This window comes from Phalacrocorax carbo, chromosome 1, assembly GCF_963921805.1.
Source record: "Phalacrocorax carbo chromosome 1, bPhaCar2.1, whole genome shotgun sequence".
Lineage (NCBI taxonomy): Eukaryota > Metazoa > Chordata > Aves > Suliformes > Phalacrocoracidae > Phalacrocorax > Phalacrocorax carbo.
In genome coordinates, this window is record NC_087513.1 from 198,795,521 (window position 1) to 198,809,864 (window position 14,344).

A 14,344-nucleotide genomic window follows, 5' to 3' on the forward strand; every position below is an offset into this window, starting at 1 on the left:
GGTTGGGCAGAGCACACTGCCCTACATCTGCAAGTTACCTTCTTCAGTTACTAGCAGCAAAAGCTCGCTCTCTTCTATTGCTTTAGGGCTCTTTGTTTCAGTACCTGTTAGTTCTTAAAGCTATGCTGCGGGCTTCAGTAACATGTACATAAAGGAATTCCATTTTTTTAACAGCATTTTATTTTATTAGAAGAGTGAAAGTGTGGACAGATGGGATTTTTTTTTTAAAAAATAAACTCTTAGTTGTCAACATTAGTGACAGTTGAAGACATCTTAGAACTTCTGAAATCGTACCTTTGTACTGGTATGAATTTGTAGTTCATATTCACTGTACTCACATGTCACTCATCCAACTCTGCAAGTCCCATTTCTATGAGTTTCATGTGAACTAGATTTTGATCATCTTCATACAAAGAAATGGTGACCTCTGGAGAAAGAGCCTGAAAACCAGAAGTTGGCAGAGTTCTGACAGTTAATAGGTTTAAATCCCAAGCTAAACCAACTGTAAAAGTTATTTTACTGGCTATACTCAGTACCTAAACGGAACTGTGCATATACAAAGAATACTTCTGTTCTTAAGTAAAGGAAACTTCTTTTAAAACAATGAACGCTCAGAAATGTTTGTTCGCAGGATTAAGAGTGCCACATGATTTTTCTCCATCAGCATTCCTTCGTAGTAAAAGATTTACAATTTTAAATTATGAGGGTTCACACTAAAGCAAATACTCAGAAATTATACTCAGAGTGCTAGAAAGCAATTCAGGCTGAGGAAGAACTAGGAGGAAAAAAAGTGTTTCTCACAAGTATGGAAGCAGAGAGCTGTTTTCCTTCAACGCACTCCATCATAGCCCACAGCGCTTCCACACTCCATTCTGGGGAATAAGGAATTCTTTTCACGTTTTTGTCGTATAAAGCAGGTTTAAATCCAGCCAACAGAGCTCGTACTGCCTGAACAGGGTACTTCAGCAGATGATAAGGTATGTGACGCAATCTAAAAGAAAAAATGGAAAATGTTTGCTTGCAGCAATCCACCTGTCAAGCGAAACTGTCCATATGGTGTGGTAACTGGGATCAGAGTCCCTGCTCCACAGTAACATGCTAGTGTCACACTGAACAATTCGACAGGTAGGGCTAGCCCCTACAAAGCCCCTCAGCACAGTAAGTCAAGTGGGCCTGTCCCATACAGACCGCTCAGCCTGCCGGGCATGCTGCCTCCCCATTACAGTGCTTGGGGAGGAGTCTCAAGTGCCCAGTACGGATTTGAGCACAGGAGCGCACGTGCAAGTCATCACAGTGCAGGCTGCAATTCCAGTGGGTCTGGAAAATGACAGAGACCTTTGTGGTCCAAAGTGCCTCACTCCTAGACGTGCTCTAGGCACACTACTGGAAATTGGTACCTTAGTTCTATACTATCATCTCCCCATTGTTCTATCTTTCTATCCCAGAAGCAAGGGAATGGGGAAGCAGAGCAGGAAGTGCAACCCTGAAATAAAACACACTCTCTCCCATGACCCTAAAAGTCCATGGAGCAGGAAATCTGTTCAAATCCCCATTTTGCCTCATCTTCAGAAGGATCTGTAGATTCCCCCAAGGAGCTCAAGAGCAAGTCAATGTGATTAAGCAGTGGAAGTGCTTCAAGAGAGAAAATTCAGACAAGCTTCAGAAACCCTAAAAGCCTGGGGTGTTTCAGACATGTAGCTGACATCTGTGTGTCAGCAGAGGAGCAGTTCCTAGAGTGGAACAGTGATCTGAACTTCCAATTCCCACACAAGCAGCACGGGGTGTGTCCCACTCAGATAATGCCTTTTCTTACTCCCCGGCTGCCTTCTATGCAGACTGCAGCAGTCACACAGGATCAGAGGGTTTGTTTGAACACCTGGAGGGCTCAGTCCCTATGTTATGTAAGCTTCTTGGGTGCAAAAGCAGATTATAAACCTGAGCATACTTCACAGGTTAAGTAATCTGAAGATGATGGAGAAATCTGATATTATAATAATGGACTTCTCAGAACAACCTGAGTAAAAGAAGCAGGTGCACAGCCCCATACCCTGCAGACAGAAATTATTTAACCAGCCTACAAACTTTCTCTCCAACTAAAATCTAATGCTAAATTATTATAAATAATATACCTATAGTTATATAAAAATAAATAATAACTATAGAATCACAGAATGACCTGAGTTGGAAGGGACCCACACGGATCATCGAGTCCAACTCCTGTCCCTGCACAGGACAACCCCAAAATTCACACCATGTCTCTGAGGGCGTTGTTCAAGTGCTTCTTGAACAGCGTCAGGCTCGGCGCCGCGGCTGCCTCCCTGGGGAGCCTGTTCCAGTGCTCCACCACCCTCTGGGGGAAGAACCTTTTCCTAATATCCAACCTAAACCTCCCCTGGCACATCCTCCTGCCATTCCCTCGGGTCCTATCATCGGTCACCAGAGAGAAGAGATCAGCGCCTGCCCCTCCTCCTGCCCTTGTGAGGAAGCTGTAGACCACGATGAGGTCTGCCCTCAGTCTCCTCTTCTCCAGGCTGAACAAACCAAGTGACTTTAGCTGCTCCTCATACAGTTTCTCCTCTAAACCCTTCACGAACTTCATGGCCCTTCTCTGGACACTCTCTAGACGCTTTATATCCTTAATGTACTGTGGCGCCCAAAACTGCACACAGCACTCGAGGTGAAGCTGCACCAGGGCAGAGTAGATTGGGAATAATACATTAATAAATGTAAAAATACATACACTTAATTTTGAAGTACATACTTTATAATATAAGCCTATACATACATACACACATACACATCTTACATGTATTTTTTTCTTATGTATTTACCTGCTTGTTGGTACAACTGAAAAACTACCATAGTCAACAAACTGAACCAGGATCTTAACAGGGTCGTATTCTTCAATGGAGAGGAGCTTTGCTCTATACCATAAACCATCCTGGTATTCTACAAGGCAAGGCATTTCTGTAAAAAGAAAAAAACACCACAGAATACCACAAAATACACTCACAGCACAGTACAAACTAAGTGAACTTGAAAATTCATTTTACTTTGTGACAGAGATTAAGATTTTTTTCTTCTCTAATCCATGCTATTTTGTTCTATGCATCCCCCAATTCTCTCTGAACGCCACAACCATTAGTCCGCTATTTAAGTCAAGTTTCTCTACCTCACTTGGCAATGATGAGAATTAACAGAAAATTGCTTTGTAAAGCTAGTGATCCAAACTGCTTAACGTTTAAACTTTTCAACTTCGGCTCATTTGCACATTTCAGTTAGTAAACAGATCGATCTGTAAGAGAACAGACAATAGCCTGGAGGACACAAGGCAGATGCTGCCTGGAATCTCAACCAGGATTTTACTAGTTGGTAGAACCAAGTACTAGCAGTAGCTGGTTTTTTTTCACAAAGTTCTAGACCCATATACTTCATTATTTTAGGCCTAACAGCTGTGGACAAGAGAATTAAAGCCTGGTTTTTTGTCTAAATGGAGAAATTCAGAATTAAAGTGAAGTGATGCTCTTTAGGGTTCACGCAATTTCTAACTCTTGGTAACATGATTTTATGTACATAACTTGAGCCTTTTAAATATTTAATAACAAGATTTTCACAGTTACAGCTTCAGTGACAGGCAACTTAAGGGAAAAGTTTTGGTTTTGCCATATACAATCTAAACTCAGTAAAACAACTTTAATAGGCATCAGAAGACAGTTCTTTCCATCATTTTCCAGTGGAGCAGAATGGCACCGAAGTCTCAATTTCATGAAAAGTAAAAAACATATGGTTATAAAAGCGAAGAATCATTTAGGTTGGAAAAGACCTTTAAGATCATCAAGTCCAATCATAAACCTAACACTGCCAAATCCACCACTAAATCACATCCCAAAGCATGTCTTTTAAATACCTCCAGGGATGGGGACTCAACCACTTCCCTGGGGAGCCTCTTCCAATGCTTGGCAACCCTTTCTGTGACGAAATTTTTTCTACTATCCAATCTAAACCTCCCCTGGCACAACATGAGGCCATATCCTCTCGTTCTATTGCTTGTTTCTTGGGAGAAGAGATTGACCCCCACCTCGCTACAACCTCCTTTAAGGTAGTTGTAGAGAGTGATTAAGGTCTCCCCTCAGCCTCCTTTTTTTCCACACTCCTGATTCTAGTTTATCATATGATTATAGCGTAGTGTTACTCCTTACTCTCCAGAAGTTTTATTTAAAGATACACAGAAATATAATTATTCTTATTCTTCAGAAATAATTTCAGGCTTCTTGTGCATTCACATAAAACAACAGGGAAAATAAGCACACTAGTATACCTGTTCGGAAGTGTGTTAGAAGAGGAAGACACTCCACACTTTTATTGCACCATTTCAGGGCTTCGTCAAGACTCTCCGAGTCACAGTTGGCATCTCCTTCTGTGGTAGGCTGCTTCATAAGGTTCTTAGATGGATCAAGACAAATATATACCTACTCAAAGAAAAGGCTCTCATATTACTATTTTGCAGACAACTTAGAACCTTCAAATTCCATCAGTGATCAAGGATTATTAAAGTATTCCTTGTTCCCATCTTTGAAAGGTTCAGCACATCCTTGCTCCCCTTCCTCTCCTCTATTTATGAATAGTTTTGTATTTACACAAAATGTTTTCCAAAAGCAGAAGAGATTAATGATTTATGAACACCACATTTCAATGTTAAAAAGCAAGAATGAAAGGAATGCACGTACCAGAGAATATACCCGTATAAGATTTCACAGCTGTACCTCATTATGATTCTTCCCTCCTGCTACTTGGTAAATAATCTCACTTCATAATATCAAACCAAAGATTAATTTTAAAGTAAATTAGAGAACTTTTGAAATGGTGTTTTGTTTGCTATGCAAAGACATTCCATTCACCTAATTTATAACTGGATCATCAGTATAATGTTGTAGGTCAAGGAAATGGAAGTTTAAACAACAAGGACAGATGAATTAAAATCTACACAACAGCTTCTAACTGAAATGCCTTTTTTTTTTTAAATGGTGCCATTTCAGAACATTACAATATTTGTACTGATAGTCCAAACAAATTAACGAGTAGGTTATTATTTTTTCTAAACTCAGCATTCCTTTTTTTTTTTTTTTGGGAGATGTGTATCCTCAAGTGAATTAGTGGGGTGAATTTATATTAGACCATGATGCTGAATTTAAAACAATCAGTTCAGTACTGTAACACCTGTTATTTGGTTTACAAATTTACCAAAACAATGAACACAAGTACTTCAGTATAGAACAATCCACTTAGAAGATATTAGATTTTGTAACATGATCAGCTTCTCACTGCTTCCTGTTCTCCTATTTCATCATTCAACGTTCAAAGTCCACATAGGAATCTTTTATTTGATCACTGAACATTACATTCCACCTTTTGCCTGGGAGACTACCAGCAGGAAGCTGTGTGGGTTACACAAAAACCGATGATCAATCATTGACCAAAGGCACTAAAATACAACTGCAACAGCCAGAAAATGTTCACATTGCTGTACAACATTTCAGTAATTTAGTTTTTTGTAGAATAAAGAGATAAATCATTATTGTTCTGTCAAGTTAAAATCCAATGACCTATTTTCTTATTACACACAGTACTGTAATTCTTAGAAGTTATTTTTTTAGGGAAATGGTCAGTATTTATTTCTCTGGCCCCACCCATGAGGGTATTTCAAGTAAGAGATCAGATAGTTGCACTGCACAACCCTCTGTATCAGTAACTCAGTAGCATTTTGCAACCTTACTAATACTTTTTTATATTATCTAAAATTGTTAGCCGTGATTTCCTTCTCCCAAGCATGATGGGACTGCAACATTTTCTGTCTGCAACATATATCAGCTGTTTACAAAACATACCTCCTTAGGGGACACTAAATGGGTAACTCTGACAGGAAAGGTATCTCCTGGAGTAGGTAGTGGTGGCAGCATGTATGAAGGCAGAACAGGAAACATATCTCCTTCGAGTAGCTCCTAGACCAAGACAGACTTTAAGTTAAGCATCATCCTTAGAAACAAAATACAAATTAGCTTTGGTATGATTTCTGGTTCAAAGGAGTTATCTAATAATGTAAACACTGTGTCCTTGACGAAAAAAAAATATTAATCAATATTAATCAATTATATTCCCATTTATATTCCCATTATATTCCCATACATATGAGGTTTTTAAAAATACAAATAATGTATTTTTGAAATGGTCCTAAATACTGACTTGCTAACTTGATGGCCATTAATTAAAAAATGCATTAAATGTGGAATTCCCTTTAAAGAGAGAAAGTATTTAGAAAGAAAAACTAAAATAATAGCTATTAATTGGCACAGATTAACCTGAATGCCACGCCTAATGTAACTGCATTTTGCCAGAGCAAGTTATCCCTTAAGAGAAGGGCAAAGGATAATCTAACTCCTTAGCCACCAGAATTACCACTCCTTCAAAAAGATACAGATTTTGCAAAGTCCGGATACATATTGTCTCAGTACCACAACACGTCCAGTGTGTCTTCTTCTAAAACCACATATTTTACAGTTTGAGTTTTGCAGGCCATTAGCTCATTTGGTTCATGACAAAATAAAGCTTGGTGCATTCCATTATGCCTTTATAAGGATGTATAGCGCACAGCTCAGCTGGATCACAGGTCATGAATACAGCTCCTATTTTCTCTTGTACTTTAGTACGATATATAAAGTACAGTTTCTTTAAAATATGTTTTATTTTTACACATTTACTTGATGAACAGTTTTCATTATGCCCAGAACAAAAAGAAAAGTGGAAGCAACCAGATATATATAACTGCAAAATAAATAAAACAATAAATTCTGACCCTTTCTTCCCCCTGCATGATCTGACATAGGATACAGTACAAAAAACCATTAAGCTCCTCAGACTTAACTAGGAAAAAACAGCTTTTCCACTGACAGTGTGTACTCCTAACATGAAAAAAAAATCTATCTTGATAAATACTAGTAAAGACAGGATGTCTAACTATATCACAGGTACAAACTAAATGCCAGATTTTTACAAAACAATCAGGAACATTGTGACAGGCCACCTGACTACACCTGGCTCTAAAGATTCAACTTACATTCCAGCTCATTCCCAACTAAGCACTGCATGTAACTCAGCTGGGTACCTTATTCAGCTCTTGTGTGTGTCTTTGAAAGAAAAACTGCATTTGCACTTTTGTAATAATGTTAACAGTCTTTTCTTATTGTCAGTAGATTGGCTACTGCTAGATCTACCACACTTATGCACAGACAGTCCAGTTGTAAATATTGATACTAAAGATATGTTCTACCAAGACATCTTTAGGAGTCACCTATTTCAGACAGTTGCCCCCCATCCTTTCTGCCTTTGTGTCTATTCTTTGAAAATCTAAAAATGGCTTACATTCCTTACTACACCTGTAAAGCCACAGCAGAAGCTATATATTTTTAATATATAATTTACACATCACATAATACTGTACACATAATAAGGCAAAACAAGAGTGCTTTTCAGCATGATGAATTTAATCCACGCTAAGTAAATAGTAGGCAGTGCAGTGTATGTTGTATTACTACTCTATCAGATGCAAAGCTTTGTTTGTAACAGCCTACATGAGCCCACCCAGTAATGTGAGGCATTAAAGACATCTGTAGGATGATGAAGACCAAAATGATAGTCTGGCAAGTCTCAGATTCTGTGTTTCTGCCTGAAACACAGTATCTTAGACTTTCCTCTCATATTGACAATAGGAAAGCAGAAAGGGCTTTCTATCTAGGTGTTCGCAGAATGCATGCCACTAGTCTTGTTGCAGACATCAGTGACAGGTCTTCTTGGTGTCAGAGATGGTGGGACTTATGACCCACACAGCTGGCCTTCAACCCACATGGCAGGCCTTCAACATACGTCCAGTCATTTGACACCCCTACCCTTCATCCAGGCTTGTCCTCATAAATTCCTAACAACTGCTTAGGGTATCTGGTCATACAGATCACTGGTTTTAGACGATATTAACTGCCTATTTAGAAGTGGAGAACAGGGACAGGAGGAGTAAACCTTCCTGCAATCTGTAGTCCCAAACCACATAGCAATCTCAGTGCTAGAAATTGTAATAATACATGCAGCACTGTAACACCAACTCCAGTATCTGCTCTCATCTATCATGGAAGTCTGTGCAGAATCAGAGGAGGAGGAATTCCAAAAAAACAGCGCTGGCACTTCCAGGGGTGGATTAAGATGGAACAGCCTAGCCAAGTGTTCCTCAGATTATAAGCTAAAAAATTTGAAGGCTTCAAGTACTCCACTGTAAAGGGGCTGATATGCAATGCAGTTAAATACGAAAATAGTCTGTATAAGGAATTTTGAACTGATTTTGGTTCAAGATGGTTGGAAATGGTTTGTAGTCAACTGCTGTAGAAAAAGTATTACTGTAAATTTTTGTTAGTTAAGCCTGACCTCAGAATGAAGAGGTTAAAAGCTTGTCTGTCAAATGAAGCAAGGTCATAGTCCCTCATACCCGAATATATGAGCACAAGGCAGCAGCTGGCTACTTGGTTCTGACTCAACAGTGGTAAAGAAACCAACAAAAACAAACAACCTCCATCTCCCAGAAAAACAAAAAAATACCACACTATAATAGTGTTGTATATATAGGTTAAGTATGTAAGTGCATTTATGTGCACATGCACAAGACACATATATGTACACATACACCTATAATGAGATTCACTGCTGTAAGCTCACCACGCCTAGGGTTCTGGTGTACTCTCCTACTGCCTACTAGGGCATTTTCTGGCTGATGACTAAGCTAGGATTGTCATATAGTAACAAAGTCCAGCTCCTAAACTCACCTGTGCAGCAAAACAGAACCACCATCTTGAAGGCAATAATATACCCTGCATCAAGACACAGGTGTAGTGGGCTCTGCATAAGCAGCTTATTAGCACTATTAACGGAATTAAAACACTTACAGAAACAGAATACAGTCCTGATCAGATTACTTCCCTGAAAACACAGATTTGAATTACTTAACTAAGTTTTTTTGTGTTAAGACAATGAAGTTTGGTGAAAATCTCAATCCTCCACTAAAGAAATACAAGATAAATATCCCAGACACTTGGAATGAAGAACCTAGGTCACTCCCTTAGAAATCGCTAGGCTTATATTGAAATACTTGATTAAATTTACTTTTGAATATCTCCATTCTTGGATTACTTTGATGTTTAACTCATCCCTTCAAGTGATAAAAATATTACCCTATTCCTATCCTTTTAAGTTTCAGAGAAACACAAAAACTAATTGGACTTCAAACAGAAATGTAAAAATGTCTTTTCACTATGGAGTCCAAAAGCAAACTCTTGACAATTCACTATTCCATACAATCTTACCAACACATCTTATCTACACTTGTTATGCTACAGAGCTGTGTACTTAGTCTTACTGCTGTTTACATCACATAACTGTACAGAAATGTAAAAAGAAGTAACAAATCATCAAAGGTCACAACAGGCAACTCAGTAATCTTTTTAATGTCAGAATACCAATGCAAAACACACACACACACACAAAAATATCTCACCAGCTCTGGTATGTCCTGACAATCTTCAGCAACACAGTACTTCTGGTATGCCATGAAGGAAGTAAGCGACATTCCACCAAAATACAGGTTGATGGACAATTTGCCCCATGGGTTACCTGGCAATTCCTACTTACACAAGAGAAAACAAGATTGTAACAGTAATAGCATCAGTGAGGTTTCAGAAATAGTGACGAAGAAGTTCAAAACTATCATTCCTGTATGAACCGTACTCATTCATCAGAGATACAAAACCCATAAGGATGGATATTAACATCGGTTATGACACAAATGGGAATACATCTCTGGAATGGCAGCACCAACTACTCAGTCTAACCCTGAAACATTATCCCATGTTTACTCACTCAACAATAAATACTTCTCTTTCACTATTTATCATTAGAAATTAAACTATCTGAAATTGCAGACAATACAGATTATGTGTTTCTGTACAATGCCAAATTTTAATCACTTAAAATTGAGTTTAGAAGAATTTATGCTGTTGGTAGCTAGGTCGCTTGTCAGAATGACAACACAGGATACAAACAGGACTAAAAAATATTAACACCTCTAAAAGACACATTTAAGGCCTGAAAACTATAATAAAGGTAAAGTCATAGGAGAAATAACTTTAGCTTTGGATTTTGTTTTGCCTAAGAAATACATTTACTGCTGTACTCCTTCACCTATTATTCTTAATGCAAGTTAAAAGAAAAAAAAGACAACAAAATGTATGCCTCGTTCCACATCTATGAATAAATGAAGCTACCTGAACATGTATTTCAACCTCTTCATTTGTAAGTAGTTCTTGAAGGCAGTCTACTGCATCCTGCTGCCAAATATTTCCAATCTATTTGGTGAAAACCAAGAAATCCCCACATATTAAGATGCTGGCAAGTAATACTCTCACTATTCTTAACACAGTAAGATGAAAATACGTGCCTATCATTGAAAAACGTATTTGAAAACACATCAATAGTTTGATTTGTCTACAACAGTTTAAACATTGTCTATTTGGTACACTAAAATTCACTGTGTGACAAAGCGAACCAGCAATTTTCAGATCTTGAAGTGGCTTAGAAAGAGATCCTGCTTGCCAAGTCTAACCTTTACTGTATACATAATAGTATCTGTGACCACAGTTACCCGAAGCATAACCCAACGATACAGAATTGCACTGGAAGATAACTTAACAAACAGAAAACACAGGATACTTTAAATACTACTTTTATTCCCAGCAATATCTGTTTGCCTCCCAACCCAACCTGTCTTTCTGAATCTATCAGTTGAACTTCTTCCAGCAATTAAAAATGTTTTCTTTAAAAATAAGTTTAAAACTAAGCTAGTTGTTTCAATAATTCACATTTACTAAATGCACCATTCGAATTTTAAGTAAGATGTGATGATACGTGAAGATGTTATTTACATATCCATTATTAACAAAAAACCCCAAAACAATTCATTTGTATTAGTTTAGCATAACAGATTGTTTTCTACGCAGCTAAGTTCAGAATGATAGAAACACTTTTGGAGGACTTCAAGATTTACATTTGTCTGACCATTTTGCATTAAGAAATCCAGGCCTTACTTCTTGTTGCTGCTATTGCAAAACAGACTACCTCTTCAGAGTATCATCCTGCCAATTACTGCAGTGTCCCGTCTCACAAAGATTTAATTCCAACGACAGGTGCTTTTGAAGTGTGGTCACTTCCTAAAGCAATCTGGCATTTCCTGATAAAAGGCTGCCTTGCTGAAATGATCCTCATCAGCTACTCTCTGAATTCTCACAGGCAAGAAAAAACACCAGTAACTAGTCTCAACCTTTGTATGACCAAACAGGGTATTGATTTGTTAACTACCTACTAAAACTTCAAATTTACCACTACTTACTGGTACTGTCTTGTAGAGCTGACATGGTATGCAAAATGGAGGAATACCAGTATATAATGTAGTTGGATACAGATGACACTGAGGAATCCTCTCTATGCAACCATGGTCTACGTACTGTACCTATATGAAAAGAAAAGTTTTCCTGAAATAATTCCTGGTTTTAAAGTCAAGTTTAATAAGAAAAATCATTTTTTTACAGCATTTGCTTTTCTGGAGGAAAAAAATAATGGTTTGTTGATAAGTAGGTGATGTGACAAAGTGGAAATGAAGAAAAGGATTAAAAAACTGGTATAGCAGATTAGAAGTTCAGTTTCTGAACTTGTCTTCCAAGAGATCCTACCTTTTGTGTAATAACCCACAGCAGTTTAAAATTGAAAGAAATAAAAAAATTGTGAACCAGGGTAGTGTCAGACTTGCAAATCTACATTCAAAAAGCATGAGCAGACTCAAAGAGTTTAGGTAAGATTAACTGCTAATTAGAAAAAAATAGCTCTATACCTGTGCAGCAGAAAGAATTCAAACCAAACAGACAGCCACTGCTTTTTGGGTGGGGATAGGGTAGGGGGAAGCTAAACCTAAGTATTTTCAAAGCATTCCATATATGGTAACAACAAAAGAAAAAAAAACCTAAAAGGGATTACTTAACAGGTGATCAAGGGTAGCTTTTTACTTAAGAACATTTATCATCACCAGCAAAACTATGGGTAAAATTGTGACAACTGAAATAGGCGGATAGAATTAATCTTTAAAATAAATGTAAAAATCAGGACAGTTATCACATTTTTAAGCAGAAGGAGCACCTGGATAGTCAGGTCAGTGGAACAAAAAAACGGTGTGAATGTAAGTTTATTTTAGAGGACTAGATTATTCCGTCCCCCCCCCCCCTTTGTTTTTTACATACATGGTCACACACACACACACACACACACACGACAACTTACCTGGAGAGTACTACCACCGAGTTCTACAACTTTACCTCGATACCACATGGTATCTGATCCTCTTACAATACAAGCTTCTCCCTTTTTCCAGCAGTAAGGTTCCAGAAGACCAAGGCATTTGAAGTTACTTTGTATTTCAGTCATCAATTTGTTTAGTTCAATTTCTGGTGGAGGAGGGGAAGGAGGAATAAAATAAATAATTTCAAAGTCATCTATAACATATTAGTGCAAATTATTTCAGTCACTAAAACCCAGCAGATTCAGATGAAGACATTTATAAACATAAAATGTGTGCTACTTCAAAAAATATTTTTCAACACTGATACATTATATCTAGTATATGCAAACAAGTTACTACTTAAAACAAAAAGTAAACTGCATTTCCAATTATGAAACCATTAGTAATTCTGGGTCTAATTTCAGAGAAGAAGGGCCTATAAATTTTGCAGTTGATAGCACTAATACAAGAACCTCTCCATGAAAAAGACAACAGTCCCAGTGACAGTGGTAGAATACCATGAAAAACACAAAACAGGTGTCCAGAAGACCCTTTTTTGCTATGGGTGGAATCTACTGCAAGAAGAATAAGGTCTTGGGCAAGTGGGGTTACTGTACTTTGAATTTTAAAGTTTTATTATACAATCTAAAGTTAAATGTACTTTTTTGGAGTAAAAAAAATTCAATGTTCTCATATGGAAACATTTCTCTGAAGACTGAAGACTGACACTGCATCTGTCAGATGAAAATGTACCTCTTTCAAACACTACTAACAGAAAACATTAAGAGATACAGAATCTATCACAGTAGGAAGAGCCCAAGGAAACTGGGTACTGAGCTCACACTGAAGGAAAAAGTCCTGTAATATTTGAGAACCAGCCTAACTTCTGAGAATCTTTAGGACTGAATCTTCATTATTATTAGTAAAATGTGTCACATCTCAACATTATAAAATAAAGCACTTGCTGCTTTACCAGATACTGACTAGAGAATATAGACATGAAAACTGCCCGCCCGAGCGCCTGGGGTGTCTCTGTTTCTTGGGGGGGCAGAAGGCCAGGAGACGATTCTGTGGGGCATACAAGCAGGGGCTCGCCTGCCTGCGATCCAGGCTTCCTCTGCCAAGAAGCTGTGGCACCTCTCCCCATGCTGCAGAGCAAGGGGTGCACAAGCACGCGCCCCTCGGCCCTCATACCAAAGGCCCCTTCACCTCCCAACAACAGGAATCTTCCAGAATTGTGTTCTGATACAGAACATATATGCTAGAACACGTATCTGGTACATCTGGATATACCAAAGCTATCACATTCATGCACATTAACCTATGTTCTTCTATGTAATCTTACCGAATGATTTTGGTATTATATAAATAGTTCCATCACGTCCAACGCAACTTACTACAGCTTGAAAAATTTTCGCTTCAGGTATGATGGGGGATTTATATATTTCATCTGTTCCTGAATGAAGCAGTGCCTTATATGTTTTGCACGGTTTTTGTTCACTCTCTGAAACAGGGATGTTTTCCTCTGGAGCAGTGTTGTTTTTTCTGCATACAGCTTCAGAATTACAATCATCCAGTTGTGAGCACTCTTGCTCTAAATGTACTTTAAGGTGTTCCTTGGAGGCTGAGTAAGCCACACCAGCTTCATCAGTTCTAGCAGATTCAATCAAATCATATCAACACGTTAACTGATAAAGAACTTGGAAAGTGCAAAAGAATAAGATGACAGAAGTAAAAAACCAAACACACAAAGATGGTAAATGTTTGTTAAGATACTGTCAATCACCTCACCTCCCAACTCAGAGAACTGACACATGCAGTGGATACAATTAGTAATGTTAAATAAGTTCACTAAAGATGGAGTTCTGTTGCTACATGTTGTAGAGGACAATCCAAGTTTTTGTTTTACTTATTAGCTTATAATGAGAG

At 38.0% G+C, this 14,344-nt stretch overlaps 1 protein-coding gene across 1 annotated transcript in view; it reads right to left on the bottom strand.

Annotated features, from left to right (window-relative positions):
- The window catches only part of RNF17 (ring finger protein 17), a 57,013-nt gene that overhangs the window by 743 nt on the left and 41,926 nt on the right, over window positions 1-14,344 (bottom strand). Inside the window, exons 28-37 of the mRNA XM_064441223.1 lie at window positions 13,761-14,068; window positions 12,418-12,581; window positions 11,477-11,596; window positions 10,356-10,436; window positions 9,590-9,715; window positions 5,886-5,999; window positions 4,319-4,469; window positions 2,832-2,967; window positions 802-991; window positions 339-440 (exon numbers count right to left, since the gene is read on the bottom strand). Coding sequence (XP_064297293.1) covers window positions 342-440; window positions 802-991; window positions 2,832-2,967; window positions 4,319-4,469; window positions 5,886-5,999; window positions 9,590-9,715; window positions 10,356-10,436; window positions 11,477-11,596; window positions 12,418-12,581; window positions 13,761-14,068 — 1,489 coding nt within the window. The 3' untranslated portion in view covers window positions 339-341. The remainder of the gene's footprint in view (window positions 1-338; window positions 441-801; window positions 992-2,831; window positions 2,968-4,318; window positions 4,470-5,885; window positions 6,000-9,589; window positions 9,716-10,355; window positions 10,437-11,476; window positions 11,597-12,417; window positions 12,582-13,760; window positions 14,069-14,344) is intronic.